General features: G+C 38.3%; 1 protein-coding gene across 4 annotated transcripts in view; it reads left to right on the top strand.

The window, feature by feature from the left end:
- Positions 1 to 3411: 3411 nt before the first annotated feature.
- LOC102229636 (calmodulin-regulated spectrin-associated protein 2-like) overlaps positions 3412 to 18046 on the top strand; it is a 32894-nt gene continuing 18259 nt past the window's right edge. For 3 of the 4 annotated variants that reach the window (XM_023335497.1, XM_023335499.1, XM_023335496.1), the window contains exons 1-3: positions 3412 to 4064; positions 12333 to 12592; positions 17805 to 17984. In XM_023335497.1, the coding sequence (XP_023191265.1) occupies positions 3926 to 4064; positions 12333 to 12592; positions 17805 to 17984 (579 nt within the window). In that variant the 5' untranslated portion in view covers positions 3412 to 3925. The remainder of the gene's footprint in view (positions 4065 to 12332; positions 12593 to 17804; positions 17985 to 18046) is intronic. The other variant, XM_023335500.1, reaches the window with a different exon arrangement.

Raw genomic sequence — 18046 nt, 5'->3', positions numbered from 1 at the left:
CCTGTGGTTCTGTCATCTTTTAAAGATTTTTTTATTATACTTTAAGTTTGTATTATTATGCACACTTGAGAATTACTATAAGTATAACAAGTAAACTACAGACCATGTACTAGAAAGTGTGCCTCTATTTACAACACTGGAGAATTTTTAAGTTTATAAAAATATACTTTATGCACAATTTATGTACAATTATTTTAGATTTACAAAAGTCTACATTAAGTATGCAACAAGTACATTTAACCATAGTGTGCTAGGTATATGCTTTTTGTTTATTGAAGTATATTTAAAGTACTCCACAAGTACATCCTTATCTATATTATTATTGCACTGGGTATATAATTACTGCACAATTTATCCTATTTTAAGAATAGTTTAAGTAGATTTTTTATGAATGACCAAAACTGAAATATAATATATTACAGTCTATAGTTTAATTAATACTACAGATTTACTTGGAAATTTGCTTAGCATATTAATTGTAGCATTGTGTTTACATGTTTAAATATTCTCAAAGTTAAATATATGTGCACTACACTGAAATGTATTTGCAAAATCACGACACAGAATATTGAGAACAATTTTGATATGTTTACATAAAATTTTTAAAATATACTGTACAGGGGTACGGTGGTGGTGCAGGGGCAAAGCATGACCCACGTTGAGGCCTTAGTCCTTGTAGCGGTGGTCGTAGGTTCGATTCCCAGGCTGGCGACATTTGCTGCATGTCTTCCCCCTCTCTGATTACCCTGTTTCCTGTCAAACTACTTTCAAATAAAGGCCACTAGAGCCAACAAAACCTTTAAAAATATATACTATACAATGTATTAATAAATGCCTATCTAAATTTTTAAAATATACATTTCAAAAGCAAAAAAACTTATATGAAATAAAGTCTATCATAGCTGTAAAAGAAAGTAAACACAATAGTCTGCAGGTTAAAATTCTTCTTTGTCAACAAAAGGTAGAGGAAAAAAGTATGCATTTGCTTATAAAACTGGAAACAAAATAGTGTTTCTAACTGAGAATTGAAGTCCTCCATTGTATGTTTGGAAACAAAAATAAATATCTCAAAAGGAAAAAAAAAAGAAACACAACTTTTCTGACTGCTATGTACTGCGTGATCCTGAAAATGTACATTTATAATAGAGATAAAACCTAAAAGTAAATGTGTATAGTGACAAACATTTTATTCTGCTATATTAAATTAAACCATACTTTGATCGAGATATACTGACTGTTAGTACTTTGTGGCAGAAAAGTAAAAAGAATATAAGAAGTAAAAAGTATATCTTTAATATTGAATTACTGCTTAAATCTATTAATGTACTAAGTCTTACTCTTTATACTTTTTAGTACAAGCAAAGTATACTTCACTAATCCATTCTCAAGTAAATAAAACATAACTTGGAAGAAGTAAACTTAAATTACTCTACCTAATATTTGGCATAAAATATGTATATTCCAAGTACACTTCAATAAACGACTTTCTGCTAAGGGTTGGAATATCCAAGCAACTGTGATTGAGTTTGTGAACAAACATCAGCAAGAACATTACAAGATCTCATGCAGCCAAAAACCCTGTTTTCTAACCATCTTTTTATATGTCTTTATTTAACCAGGAAATCTTACTGAGATCATAAATCTGTTTTTTAGACGAAGCTATTAGAATGCCCTCAACATATAATCAAAATCTTAAACTTAAAATCCAGGCTTAATAACATCTTTTATTAATTATTCTGAGCATGGCCTTCAGGGTAAGACGGGGAAGTCGTATCACAATTATTATCAAATATCCACATTCTTGTTCATCCATTTAAAAGAAAAAAGTGTGAAGTTTTATATGTTTTTAGGGTAATTGTTGCTGACAACATGGGATTTGATGGGATACAACAAGACTGCAAATATATAGAAAAGTTTTCAGACTAAGACAAAAGGATTCAACAAATGTTTAAAATTGGACAGGAGTAAAACTGCTCCATGGTATTGTGGGAGAAAACACAGATAAGCACACCTGTATAGCAAAACTCCCTTATAAGCCTGTGGTGAAGCTAAGCTCATACCTCCATTTCAGCAGTTTTAAATTCCCCTCTGAGACTCCTAATTATTCTGAAATGGAGGAAGACTGATACCATCACCCATCTGGATGTGGCCATTCATCTCAGCAACCAGGAATGTTCTATGGTTTGAGAGCTGAATAACAGTGAAGCTGTAGTGAGATCCAAAAATCCATATGATCTGGCTGATGTGGTCAGCACTGGGAGAACATGAAAACTGTATGCAAAGAGACCACAGGCCTGGTTTCAAACCCAGAACCTCCTCGGTGCAAAGCAGTAGTGCTACAACTGTCCAGCCCAAAAGAGGAACCATTTCTGTAGTAATTATCAGGATGAGTGGAAAATTATAACAATTAAATATAGAGCAAAGAGGGAAAAAAAACACTGTTTTAGTGTAATTTACGTTTACTTCTTACAAGCGATGCTTTTGGTGTAAAAATGTTAGAAACAAAAATAAATATATATATTTATCTAATTTCCAATATCTATTAAATATATATATATATATATATATATATATATATATATATATATATATATATCTTTGTTCACTTTCAGATTAAGTTTTTAAAAACAAGCTCATTAAGAACAACATTCAGAAAATGGTGGAAAATATGAACTTTATCGACTGAAAGTATCCTGAAATGTGTTTTTGAATATTTCCCCGGTAGTATTATTATGTCCTATAAATCTAATTTATTAATCATTGCTTACCGCTGTCAATCACTCTTGTCTGCATGCTGCTCAGTGTGCTAAAGGCAGAGATACATGATGACTAGCCTTAGCGTTCATGGCAGCCTCTGTACTATATAACTGGCTGTAGTATAGCAGAGTGAAAGGGGAGGGGTGAACAGCGCCTACACAAGGATGATTTACACCGCTAAGACCCTCCTTTTGGTTCTGACTGGTTGTTTCTGTAAATGGAAATGGGAGCACTGGGCGACTGAGTGCTCAGTTTGCAGATTACTGTGTCATAATATACTGTCAGCCCTCACAATTTAAATATATTTGTAAAAAAAAAAAAAAAAGTTACTGCAGCTTTAAGAAGCTTTTCAAATATCCCCAATTTATATTCAAATTGTTTAAAATATAACCCAATCATATCAGGGTTAATTAAGAAATTAAACGAACGTGCCAACTGGTTAAAAATTACGTAAGAGTAACGTAATATTTCTTTAAATCTGTCCGATCACTGCATATAAGAGCTCATTCTTTGGTATTTTCTCATCTCACTATGGAAACATCTGGGTTTGAGTCAGCAGCCATCCTGTCGCTAGTTTGTATTACATTGTGATGTCTCCTGACAGGATTGTAAAGACTGGGTGGGTGGATCGCGCCTGCGCAGTGCGCCCCGTCCACTTAACAGTGCGGCAGGAAAAGCGCAGAGAGTGGGGGAAAGGAGGAGATGAAAACAGTTAGGAAGGGGGAAAAGAAGAGCACGAACTAAACACGGATCTTTTTTTTTTTTTTTTTTTTTTTTTTTTTAATTTAACATAACCGTGGGCAGGATCCCGTAGCTTTGCTCCTGAACCACACAGATTATCCGTCATGTCGTGAAATCCCAGGATACAAATGTCCGGGGATCTTCTTCAGGAATCCTGCCACTAAACTGCGCCGCGCTGTCACGATTTACGGAGGTAAAAACTGAATATGAGTCTCAGTTAACCGAGGAGGGGGCCCTCATCAAGCTCATACCTAAATCACGCCCCTGATTTCTTTTTTTATTCTTTAATTAGCCGGAGGGGATTTTTTTCTTTTTTCTTTTTACTGCATTGAATTCCTCTGGACGAGATGTCATCCGCATTCAGGAGGAGCTCCTCCGGCTGACCGAGCCTCCAGCAGCAGAAGGGACGCCGACGCACAGACGGACGATGGGAGATGCGGCAGAGGACAGAGGGATGAGACGCACATTCATCGTCCCTGCCATCAAGAGCTTCGACCACTACGACTTCACCAGGGCCAAGATTTCCTGCAGCCTGACGTGGCTGGTGGCCAAGGCTTTCGGCTCGGGTAGGTGGCGCCTCCTTGGTGCTTTTGATTCGGAGGAGAAGAGTGGGGAAACGCCGCTTAAGGTAATCAACGAGCGTGTGATAATGTGGCGTGCTGGTGCGACTGTTTTGTAAACAGCGTCATGCAATCAGGATCTTACTGTGACAGACAAACGACGAAAACAGACATTCTGCCCAACAACATTTGGGCACAACTTATTCTGGGCTTTTCCTATTAGTTAGCTTCATCCCGTCAGCGTTATTGGTTTACCCTTGCTACCTGCTGCCAATTATCCCATGTCAGGTCAGATATTGTGTAACTCTGAGTTCAGTTGTGGCTGTTTTAACCTATACAGGTTGGTATTCATGCATTATTGTGTGAGATTGGCGTAGCGGAAGAAACTTGGTGTTTATGGACATGTACAGCAGCTCAAGCACAGTTAGGCTGAACAAAGAGGTTCTCTCAGTTGTTTATTTGATTTAGTTCTTTACTTGGACTGGGCCACTTCAATACATGTACATGCTTTGAGCTAAATCAATCCGTTGTAGCGTTTTAGGTTTGTTGACCTGCCATGGTCTAGAGGCCTCTAACAGGTTTTCTTACAATATGGTCCTGTATTAAGCATCCCAGCATGATGCTGCCACCTTGTTTCACGATAGGGATGATGTGCAGTGTTAGGTTTTTTGCCACAAAATAGTTTAACTATTGGCCAAAATTACCGTTTGATCTGAACAAACCTCCACTTTCCACATGGTGACGATGTCCCTATACAAGGCCTGAAGCAATCTGACTTTCAGTGAGAACTGCTTCCATAAAGGCCATATTTCTTGAGTTCAAGACTAATCCAGTTGCAGTTGTGCCATACTCTTCCTTACTTGGATGATGGATTAAACAGTACTCAGTGTGATGTCCACATCTTTTTTTATATCTTATTCCTACTTTAACATCTACACAACTTTATCCCTGACATGTCTGTGCTCTTTGGTCTTCATGTTACTGTTTGTTCATGTTCTCAGAGAAACCTCAGAGGCCTTTACAGAACAGCTGGATTTGTAAAGAAATAAATTACTGACAGGTGGGACTCTTATTAATAAAGAGCATCTCAGACAGCAGTCGGTTTTATGGGTGTCAGAGTAAAGGGGACTACATAGAAATGCATGCCACCTGTTTCAAGATTTTTGGTCATAAAAAAATTATCCAAACACTTTTGACGCATGTCAGAGGAGACTTGGTGCTAAAGAGTGAACTCAATTAAAATGAAGCAAACAAAATCTAAAACTCTGGAACACAGATACACAAAGATGTTGTTTGAGAACTTTCTTTATGTCAGAAAATAATCTCTGGGGCAGCTGCTCAAGAGTCTAATAGCTTTTGAGTATTTGTTTTAATAACACATGTCTATCCTACAGCGTTAAGATGCTTTAGGTTTTATCCCACCCTGCTGTCTCCAGGGCAAAGTGAAGTCTTTTCTTTAGCATCGTACTTCTACTATCCTCCACACAGACAGACAGCCTTAAAGAGAACTAGGCAAAATGCTTAAACAAACCCATCGATCAGACTTTGAATGCCAATTAGGGCTCCTCTATGTTACAACCTGGTGGAGCTTGATATATTTGCAAGATGTGCAACAGTAGCAAGCGTGTGCTGTGGCTGCGGACACATTGCTGCTGTCCTGTTTTTTTGGGTTTTTTTTGCCTCGGCCTTCCAGTGACACAGTTTCAGCTCCTACCACTGAGGAGAACTGTGGCCCAATTCATGAGCGGTCCTCAGAGCCTCGTTTGGCCTAGATAGACCCGGCGAGCTGCAGGGAGAAGCTGCCAGTGGTCGGATGCAACAGTTTCCCCACTGGCTCAGAAACTTATGAGAGGCGGATTTTTACATGGACCTGGTTGTCTTGGGCTGTAACAAGCACACATTAGTGCTGGAGGACCTTTTGAGGATTAAACTTTTATTCATAGTAAGGAGAAGGGTTGTAAAACAGATTACTTAACCTGAAGAAGAAGAATTGTTTTCAAAATGAACATTTGATGAATTTCACCATTGGTAGAATGTAAATCCAACATATTTTCTTAGTTTATCTTTTACCAATTATACAGTAACCATTTAAAAGTAACATAAATGTTTTTTTTTGTTTGTTTTTTTTGGTATTTTTCACCAATCTTGTTTAAGGATTTCTCAGCTGCCAGTTGGCATCAAATCTGCTGCCTGTGAATTAAATCTGCTGCTGAAAAATTACATTTGACACACTCCAGGAGAGTCTGTTTCAATTTAACTGGATAGGTCAAGATTTTATTGAGCTGGTGTTGGGAGCTATGAGCAGAAACTCATTTAAATGACAGTCTGTCGCTGGCTTGATACCCAGTACTCTGACTTATCATGTACAGCACCTCAAACAGTACAGAAACAATACTGACTCTGGCAATTTAGGACATGGCAGAGATGAACTACAATTAGATAAAGATTTTATTATCGTGAACAAGTTCAACATCAAATCATACAGTTTCCATAAGATTGTGTTTTAAAAAAAAGAGGTCTTTTAACTTATGCTCTTATACTGTCCACTTTATTGCTTAAATCCCACAAGTACCAGGATGTGTCATCCAAATGTCGCAGCTAAAATGAAACCAGAAAAAATATGTCCATGTCTAATTTTGATGAAATTGTCTGAATTATTGCCTCAGTTTCTTATCGTTTGCTGACACTCAGTGTGGACTTCTATAACCTATCTGCTTAAAGGTTTAACGTGTTGCGTATTCAGACATAGTTTTCTACATAAGTTGGTTGTTTGAGCTACTAACTTGCCTTTCTGTTGTCTACAGATAGTCCACCCTTTTTCCTTTGAAATCAATGGTGTTGTAATCCATACAGAAAACCTATTTTTATTAGTTTATCAGCACAAAATCGCAGCGAAATATATTTAGTGAAAAACGCTGCTTGTACATCAAAGATAATGTTAAAAGTATGTAAATATGCTCACTATTTGAAAGTTATCCATAACATATTCCTGCAGCCTTATTGATATGCAAAACTGCATTTCATATGACTCCCATACATTACATTTTATTTGTAATAGACCTCATAATCTCTTAGGAAGTGAGTAAAAAAAATTCTCTCTGTTTTGTTTTTCCTTGGAGTTTTCACTGCCTCTCGTTGGGATCCGGATATCTGTTCTGGTCATTGAAGTGGCTCTAGTTAACTCCATCAGCTGCTATTCTGAGCAGGTAAACCTCCAGCTGGCACTGGACCTACATCAAAAGCAATGGTTTGAGAAATAACATTTATGACAGAAGGGAAAAAAGATTTGGAGAACATCTTTAGAGGATGTCAAGAAAATACGGTATAACCAGGGATACTGCAACAGACTATCTCAAAGCATCTACTTTTGTTTTTGGTTTTTTTAACTGAGATGAACAAAAACATTTAGAATAAAAACAATGTGCAAACAACAATTTCCATCTCATAGTTACCAAGTAAAATCTAATAGAAAAAATCATAACTTTTGTATTTTTGCACTTTGTTTCAGTCTTTCTTTAATGACCTTGCACCTGGAATAGGTGTTGGCATTTGATCTGTTTTTGTTGTAGAGTTTGAGCTTGAAGTTGTGTCAGTGATGGCCAAAACACTACACTCATAGACAGTTGTTTCAGAAAAGCATCCCTGAGTTCATGCAGTGATTTCTGCTACAGACTCTTGTTTTCAATCCAGCTCTGCCGGAGGGCCTGGAGATCACAGCCTTTTCGTAACAGTCACAAGCCTTGTTAGATTTGCACCAGGAGTGTGTGGGTCCCTCAGTGTTACTATGCAGTGAAAAAAAAAATCCCAGTCATATTTAATGATGCACAGTTTAAGCAGCTTTCTTTTGGCTCTTGTGTCAACTCATTGAAATGTTCTTAATAGTTTTGATATTTCTGATGGAAGAATGCAGTGATTGAAGCTATAAGCAGGGTTTCCCTCAGTGTTTTATAAGCCTGGCAGGCCACCAGGCTTTAATTGTGCCCCCACTAGGCTAAGCATTGCTTATTTTTTTAAGTCTTGTTAAAATGTTTGCATTTTTTAAGACTTTACAGTTGGTGTTCAGATATTAATCTTCCAATCTTTTAATATAAAACATACTTATCAAGTGATATTTTAAAATTTCCTGTCAACTTTAAACATTTTTTAACTCAAAAACACAGTGGATGAATGACTGCCCTAGCCCCCAACCACCAGGCTTAGCAAGTTTTATGGGGGAAACCTTGTATAAGCAATGTTAGATATACATGTAGACATAGTCAAATAAATGTTACTGATGTTTTTAAAGGACACTTTTGCTAATTAGTCATCAGGTTTAAGTTGGCTGTCTCCCTCTGCTGAACCCTTTCTGTAATTGTAGGTTTGAATGGGATCTATCGCACAGTAATCTTGATCAGTTAAGCTAAAACTAACTTTTTAATGTGATTGTTTGCATCTTAAAAAAACACAACTTGCAGTAAGCCAGTGGAGATAAGCACAGTCCCCAGGGGTCTCCAGAGGAGCGGTCTTCTCCATGCCTGGACTTCCTGTGGCAGCTACTTCCTGTCTGTTTCCTCTTTGATGGCCAACACAAAGGCAACTCAACAAGGCAGATTTTTGATGAACTTAAAAAAAAAAGTTGTGCTTGTTGTGTAATTGTTTTTGCTGCTGTTTGTTGTTTTTAAAAATAATTTCTTTTAAACTCTTTAAGAATCAGTCTTTATGTGAATAGAAAGCTGCTGTGATTGTTTTCTGTAAGTGGATTTGTACAGAAACTGAACATTTCTACAAAAAACAAGAGTCATCTTAAACCAAAGTCACTCTAGTGAACAAATCATCATGCTTGAGTGAGAATAGCTTTGCTAATTAACTCTAATCTGTTGACGTGGTTACAGGTCAGACTAGTTAAAGAGTTATGATGCAGAAGTTCTCATTATAAAGAGGTCTAACATCTGCGTGTTGCTCTAAATATCTCCTTTCATCACCCAGTGTGGCTGCATGGGGAGGCCGCTGTGACCACAGCTTCTGGAAAACTGCAGAGAGTGGATCACAAGCCGACTGGATGTTATATTTGTGTCTCTGAAGCGAGCGTTGCATATTGGTTTTCTGAAGACATTTAGTCAAGCTTAATGTCTTTGCTCTGAGCTTGTTTTGAAGGGGAAATATGTTCCTTTAAGCAGGATTCCTTTAGTTCTCTTTGTTTTCCTCGGTGTGCTACAGAGACAGGCAAAGAGGAAATGACCCCCACACACCAGGGATACACACTCATACAGGAGCATGAGTGTGTCACAGCACACTCCCCTAGAAACATTCCTACACAGGAGCCTTGTCTGAACACTGCACCAGTAGGAAAGAAATGAATGCTTACGGGAGACTATTTATGAGGAGTATCGTTGAGTTCTGAGTCACAATTTGTGGTTAAAAACAACAGGACGTCATGAAGAAAATGAAAAGCTCAAGAGGAGCAACAGAGTCCTGAGTCCCTGCGTGTGCGTGTAAGACTTAGTTTCTATTTTTGCAAAAAGTAACTCCCTGTAATGCCTTTTAAGATTACCGGTACACATCTAAATGAAAGAAATGCCTTCTGTAGTCATGGAAACACAACTGAATGTGAGTTTATGTTCATCCATGTTCATGTTTTCAAATCAGTTTTGGCTGTGTCAGGTATTTTATATACGTGGATCAAACTGTGGCAGTATGGTATGTGTGATGTGGCTCACCCCGCAGGGTGCCGCCGACTTTTGGGGTGACATGAGCTTTCCTAAAACTGATGCTTTCCTAAAACTGATGCTTTCCTAAAACTGAAAAAGAGTGAGCTGTTAGTTGTGAATTTTGTACTAAAAGTGACCCCTACCTATTTGTGCTTCAATTTTCACAGATTCACATATTTGTATATTTTTCTGCTGAGCGAGACTCCCAACTACTCATGGAAAATTAGCCTCTTTGGAGATTTCCGTGTATACCATATCTAAAATATTTAAAATAAAACACAACTTGGGAAACTAGAATACCTAGGTACGATGCTAGTTGACACGCTATTAATTGGCATTTGCAACGCAGCCAAGGATAGACATTTATATTCCTTGGCGCTGATTGGCTCGAACCCCAAGATCAAAAATAAGGAAGACTGTCAATATTAGCTTCTGCAGAAATGCTGAGATGGTTTTCTCTGTGTGTATTAATGCATATTAAGGTAAATTGGTGTTTGAACTCTTAAGAGGCTGTTTTCACAGGAGGCCTCAAGTATTTGTGGATTTTAGGTATTTCACATATAGAGTGGTTGAATATAAACACAGGGTGAATATTTATTATTTATTGCACTTCATGAAACTCTAGGAAGCAACTTGCAAATATTTTATATGTGTGGTTGTACTCTAGCTTAGCGATGCACTCTCTCTTTGGATTCTTCTCCTACCAGTTGTTAAATACAGACAGATTTCTGTCTGCAGAAACATTTACTGTTCAAAGTAAGAGTAGCGATGAGCGTCATGCACCTCAAGGGAACTAGAAAAGGGGCATTCTGAAGAGTAGGACCTGTTAGCGGCAGCAGTAAAAACGCCCCTAGCATTTTCTGCGAACCCACTTCACACCCGCTGTGTCTGGTTGACATCTGATGCCAAGCAAACCTTTTTATGAACCGGTTCTGTTCAGGAACATCAAGAGTATCCTACACCGTGTTCCAAATGATTATGCAAGTGATATTTTCTCAGATTTTCTTAAATGGTCAATGCAAATCATGGTCAGTATAATTTTAAAGTCATGAACTATTACAGTATAAATCAAATTTCACTGAACAAAGCTCCCCATGAGAACAGCATTTTTTTCAAAAATAAAAAACTCAAAACACACTGTTCCAAATTATTATGCACAGCAGATTTTCTAAACATTTTATGGATTATAAAAAACTGCAAACTGCACATTATGCACATTATGTGGTCACATGTACTAAAATCAAAAGTTATTCCAATCAAAAACATCTTAACAGACCGAGTTCCATGTTAACATTCTTTGCTATAACCTGCACAATTCTTGATCCATTGAACTTGTAAGTTTGTGGAAAATTTCTGCTTGAATTTCTTTGCAAGATGTTAGAAAACCTTCCCAGAGCTGCTGTTTTGATATGAACTGCATTCAGATCTTCTGCTTGAGGAAACTCCAAAGGTTCTCAATAGGGTTGAGGTCAAAGGAGGATGGTGACCACACCATGAGTTTCTCCCCTTTTATGCCCATAGCAGCCAATGACAGTGGTATTCCTTGCAGCATGAGATGGTGCATTGTCATGCATGAATATGATTTTGCTACTGAAGGTACGGCTCTTCTTTTTGAACCATGAAAGGAAGTGATCAGTCAGAAAGTCCAGGTCATTTTCACACCTTCAGAGACTCTGAAGGAACCGACCAATGATTCTCTCCCCATGATTTCGGCCCAAAAAATGACTCCACCACCTCTTTGCTGATGTCACAGCCGTGTTGGGACATGGTGGCCATCCACCACCAATCCACTACTGCATCCATCTGGACCATCCAGGGTTGCACAGCAGTCATCAGTGAACAAGTCTGTTTGAAAATTAATCTTCATGTCCGGCTGGGCCCACTGTGACCATTTCTGCTTCTGAGCTCTGGTTAGGGGCCGAATAGTAAGTTCATGCACCGCAAACCGCTGGAAGATCCTCCACCTTGAGGTTCCAGAGGCTCCAGCAGCTTCAAATAACCGTTTGCTACTTTGTAAGGGCATTTTAACAGCTGCTCTCTTAATCCGACGAATTTGTCTAACAGAAACCTTCCTCATAATGCCTTTATCTGTACAAACCCATCTTTGTTGTGAATCAGCCACAAATCTCTTCACAGTATGAAAACGCTTCAGTTTTCGTTAAATAGCTATTATTTTCATATTTTGTCATACGGCACTACACTATCTGATGATTTTTTTCAGCAGAGAGATCCTTTCTCTTTCCCATATTGCTTGAAACCTGTGGCCTGCTTAATAATGTGGAAAATCCTTCTTAAGTAGATTTCCTTTAATTGAGCTCACCAGACAAACTAATCAACCCAGCTCTCTGAAATTAATTATACTGATTCAAAGAGCCCTGACACACAATACCATCTATAAATTTAATAGCACAACAAAAAATGTTTATTTTTATGACACTTTAATCCAATTTGCATAATAATTTGGAACACGATGTATACTGGAGTCCACTTCAGCACCAGTCTTCTAATGTGTGTTGGAAAATAAGGCAACCAAAGTTAGCCTTTTCAGACTATTTCTCTCTTGATCTTTCCTTCTCTCTGCTTTTAGATGCTGTTCCAGAGGAGCTGGCCGAGCCCTTCTACAGGGACCAGTACAACCAGGAACACCTGAAGCCTCCCGTCGCCTGCCTGCTTCAGTCCGCTGAGCTGTACTGCCGAGCAGGAAGCCTGATCCTCCGCAGCGATGCTGTCAAACCTCTACTGGGACACAACGCCGTCATTCAGGCCCTGGCCCAGAAGGGGCTGTATGTCACAGACCAGGACAGACTGGTCACCGAGAGAGACCTGACCAGCATGCCTATACACATGGTGAGTGGAGATGTTCCCCCCATGGGATTCAGGAACAACGTGGGTTTAAAACAGGAGATTTTACATTGTTCCTTTGTTATTTTATATCCCTTCTATCAGTGTGAAATCATTGTAAAAGATTCAGATTTGGGAATCATAGAGATAGGTGACTTAAAACTCAGGTGTGATTTGCTACATGCAGGTGTAAAAACTGGAAACCTTCATAAAATTATGGTTAAAAGAACCTAAATCCATGTGCACAAGAAAATGATTCAACTGCCATGCAAGAGTTTACTTGACAATCTGATGACATGAAGCTCATGAGGCAGAAGAAGGCAGAATAACACAGCTTGACATGAAGCAGAAGATCTGAAACGGATTAAGTTTCAGATCTTAATTATCCAAATATCAAATTGGATAATTTAGATCCAATTTAATTCCTTATTGATTGGGAACATAAAATTCCCGATCAATAGGAAGTGTTCACAAGCTTTTACTTTTTGCAGGGTTTTTCATTGTCATATTTTGGTGTTGAGTGCCATGCATTTTTAAAAAGAAGATTTCTTTTTATATTAAAACAAGATTTTTAGCTAAAATGTTTTAGTTCATGAGGGGAAAACACTTTTTAACATCTTATAAAACTATTGTTCTGTTGAACCATAGCAGTTTGTTTCATTTGTGTATTTTAGGTTTTTTATTTATATTTGGTAGGCGATTTCAGACTGTTTTTTGTTGGCCAAAATTAGTTTACATTTATATTTATTCTTGATTTTTTTGATACATTAAATGTGTGATTTTGTGTATATATAAATAAATTTTTGTTCTGGTGACTATTTAACAAAGGAAAGTAAAACATGTATGTGCCACCTGTTTTGCTGCATGCACCCTTCTGGTGCAGCATTTTTTGCAGCTTAGCACTCCTGTTCTCATTTTTGTTGCTGCAGATAATTGAATTTTATTTCAAGTTAACAGGTTGAGGACATTTTTTACGTTCAGGTTTGATTTGACTCATGGCATCGTTTATCAATTGAGAAATCCACAAAGAAGGGAGTGAAGTGTGATGATTTGTTCGTTCACACCTCCTTCCTGGTGCATTTTCAGTGATTTAGTGACTACATTAAGTAGATATATGACGCTGATTTCTAATTCCGTCCCAAATGTATTGATCTTCTTTTGTGCGGTGCTGCTTGTTAATCTCTCCTCGTCTCTGGTTATTAAAAGAAATTTAAGAAGTGTGTTCCTGCGGACTCAGTGGGAACCTTTTTAATGACCCTGAAGTGGAGGCTTTTCTGTTCAGGTTATGGTGCATCTGCAGAAAAAATGATGACCTCATGGTTTTCCAAATACTGTGCGCCAGAGGAATAACTCATGTCGGGGAGGCGGAGGAGGACGACCAGAAGGAGGAGTATGGCATTTTGTCAGAGGGTGAATGAATGAGGAATAGAGGCAATTTAGGGGCAGCCATTTGGGTGTGATCCAGGAGGAAGCAGGAAAGTAAGGCGGGACAGGGGAGGAAAGGGTGAAGACAGTGGAAGATAGATGTAATCGGGGAGAGGGAGAAGAGCTGTGAAGGAGGAAGAGGATGAGGAGGAAAGACGGAGAAAATGAGTGTAACAGACAGTGGTAATGTAGCCATCTGGAAGGAGGTGAGAGGAGGGGAGAAGGAGCAGCAGGAGGAGGAGTGTGGAGCTGGCAAAGAAGGAGACGAGGAAGGCGTAATGTGCACCACTGCAGCAATGTGGTGGGTGGGGTCTCACACTGAGCTAAAGCCCGCTTGGTGCTCAAATGATACCCTCTCTCCAAAGCACACGCATCTCTTTTGTGCTGTCAGATATCCAGCAAGATTTATTGGCCTTTTCTACAAATAATTTAAAATATTTGTTTGTATTTTCCATGTATGCTTCACGTACGGTTAATGCAACGCTGAGATGAAAAAGTGACGAATGAGGCAGAGTGGGAATGGAAAGTGCAAACCTGCAGAGGGGGCGTGCATCATCGCTAAATCTTCACCTTCATCTGGCGAATGAAGGTGAAGAAAAAAGTGGGATTGGAATTAGCTGGTGTGAAGTTGTGCAGAAAACAACTGGTGTGACTCTGAATGGACAGTTCTTTGTGTCTGTGGACAGCGTGGCTGCTTAGATTATGTTTGTCCAGGTGTATTTTACTTCCTTTGATCAAGGACAGACACGAACACACCCCTGCAGCCATGCAATCGGTGAAAGAATACCGATTCACCTCTTAAGTTGTGTGTTTGAGCACGCTGCAGCTTTGTACCACTCTTTGTATCCACTGTTTGCCATTTCCATGGCCTTATAAGGCGTGTCTGTCACTGTGAGGGGTTTTAGACACACGCATGCATTCACACACATGCACCATAAAAGTCTTTGTGAAGGCATAATAGGCAGCACATGGTTTTTAAGGCCAGGCTGTAGAGACAACAGTGGTATCTTCTTTTCCTGTTCAAGAGAAGTTACAGCACAAAACAATAATTACCCCCCGAGGTTTGACGATCGACAACAAGCTTCTTTGTATTTTAACAGTGTAGTTTTTCCTTAATTTCACAATGTTCTGCAGATATTTGTTTTACACTAAAATTTGAATGAAGCAGATTCAGATATGTTTTTGTAATATGGAAATGTGGAAATGATTTAAGGATGTGACTCAATTTGCAAGCCTGTAAAGGTAAAAGGTAAAGGTAATTTTATTTATGTAGCACATTTCCAGCAACAAGGCAATACAAAGTGCTTATGCAAAGTGCTGTAAGTGGTTCCAGCTTTTGTCTGCCCTTTTCTTCTTCCTTTTGTCCTGACCTCTCACCTATTTGCTCTCCAGAATACTGAATGTAGTGCAGCACAACCACTTACTGTAGAGGTGCAGTACAAGTGTTTGGTATTAACTCAAAGAAACCGACCAGCATTGTTTATTTTTATTCAGCCAAAGGAAAAACCATTGAAGTACCGATTGGTTGTAAGTTACGATAACAGTGTGAATCACTGCTGTTTTCTGGACAATAAACAAAACATTAAGTCATTAGAAATTTAGACCAAATTATAGTTTTGTGGAAGTCAGCAGAAAAAGTTGATGACGCCACACTTCCATCACTAAATTAGGCATGTCTTTCAAAATAGCCACATTTAAGCAGTCTCTAAGTATTAAAGTATATTTTTAAACCTCATTGTTGTTAGATTGTGACAGTCAGCACTGTTAATGCTGTAAGTGTTGTTGAAAATGGGCAAAAAGTACATTTTTTACTTTTGCCTATTTATACCAGAAGAAACCACACACCAAATTTGTCATATTATATAAACTAAAATGACATTACACAAACACTCTAGCAAAAAACCAAAAATGGTTTCAATTTCTACCCCTCAATTTATTGTGAAAGCCACAAAACAAAACAAAATAATAAAAAAAAATTATTATTATCATGAAGTGGGATCTTAACCTGTGGATAAAAATATCATCTCACCACTTTTCATTCCTCTCTAAAAGAAATGTGGGGTGGTGAGATGAAGCCAAAATGTTATGTTGTTTTAAAACTATAGTTAGCAAGCTATAAGTGGCTTGATTGTTAAGGAGCAGTCTTGCAGGCTAACAGCTAATTTCAGCTTCTTATACACCCAGTGTTGCTATAGTAACTAGCCCGAAAAGCATAATATTCTGATCAAAGAAATGCTTGAAATATACTACTCAATTTATGGCAGTTAATGTATTATTTTTGCTTTTGTCATAAAAATAAAATAAATAAAATAATTACAATAAATAAATGTTGCATATATACAACTGAATACACCTTGTACATATTTCCATTTATGGTAAAAAATAACCAAAAAAAAAGAGAGATATATAATTCCACTTTTTCAATTGGCAGCAACATTTTTGCAACCTGTCACTTAGACTACCTCGGTGTAATTAAAAGCAAAACCCAACAGATGCAGTTCTGTTGGAGTTAAGAGGAACCCAAGTGGCTTGTCATTTAAACTCTCAGTATTTCTCTTTCCACACGTCTAAATGAACACACATGAAAGTTCTGCTGCATGCAGGAACCTCCACAAGCTCCTTACCAGCATGAAAGATTTAGGGATTTTATGCAAATGCGTTGAGATAAGCTTTAATCGTCAGGGAAGCTTTATGGCGTCTTAAGAAAATTCCTATTTTTTGATCTCCAGTTTCATTCTAAGCTGCTTGGCTGGTCTCTCCTTCTCTGTCCATCATTCAGTCAGTTTCTGTCAGTCAGTTTCCATCAGCCAGGTGCAGAATGCACACAATGTGAAATATCTGACAATATCCTGAGGCTGCAAAAACTCCAAACAGAGTCAGCACGTTGCCTCATGAGCTGAATATTAGACTCCTGTGTTTAGCTGCTAAACCCAACAGTGGTTTACTTAAGAGCTGTTACAAGAAATCACACTTTAGTTTGCTTTTATGTTTTATTTAGAATCTGAAGATTAAACAGTCATAAAAAAGGGAAACCCTTCTAAATATTTAGATCTTTGTGTTTGTGTAAATGTTTGCATATCAATGTAGATTTATATATATATATAATTTTCTGGAAAATAAAGTGAGTTAATTACGAGTGAAGTGACAAAAACTAACTTAAAAAAAAGGATGTTAGGAAATATACTCCTAATATCTAATGTTATCCCCTGTTCCGCTGAAGTAACTCATCTTAGCACTTATTTCCATCCACAGTTTGTTTCTGGCAGTGATCTTATGTTTGTGTTATGTTTTGACTGGCTTTACATGAGGTGATTCCACTGAACTCTAGCAGCAGCTCAGCTTCATGTCTTGGGGAAAGACTGGATCACTGAGAGCCCTGATGTTCTGAACAGATGTCTCTTATTTGTTGTTTTGACTTTGTTTTGTCCTGAATCATTGAGCACCAGGCAAAAGGTGCTTGTCTTGTTAGGTTTATATCGTATAGGCATAGGTAAGTATATACAGTGTAGACACAAACACACACACATGCAGTGTAAATATTTTTGAATAGAGCTGTTGTTAGACAGGAAAGGGAAGGGTAGGTCTGTTGCTTTGACCGGGCTGGAATGGGGTTAGAAAGGCCAGGAGAAAGTCAACGTTTGTAATCATGTTAAAATCATTTGCGAGACTTGAATGATTTAAAAGATTATTGCCCTCTGTCAGAGCATTTCAACTATTTTTCATAGGAACCCCCCCCACACCTATTGTTAAATTCATCTTGCTAATAGACTTTTGTGGCTGCGTTTCTGTGCAGAGCTCCCATCTGGCGCTCATCGATACCTTAATGATGGCCTACACCGTGGAGATGGTGAGCGTGGAGAGGGTGATGTCCTGCATCAACAAGTATTCGTCTGCTGAACTGCTACACAGCGACGGTCTCGTCCAGGGGCTGCCGTACGAGACCGAGGATGCAATCGCCACCTGGATCAACAAGGTATGTGCAGGGGTGCAAAAAAAGCCATGAAGATGTGTACTTTCAAAGATTGCACGCATTCC

This window comes from Xiphophorus maculatus, chromosome 6, assembly GCF_002775205.1.
Source record: "Xiphophorus maculatus strain JP 163 A chromosome 6, X_maculatus-5.0-male, whole genome shotgun sequence".
NCBI lineage: Eukaryota > Metazoa > Chordata > Actinopteri > Cyprinodontiformes > Poeciliidae > Xiphophorus > Xiphophorus maculatus.
Note: the sequence above shows the minus strand (reverse complement) of the source record. Positions and strands in the feature narration are given on the sequence as shown.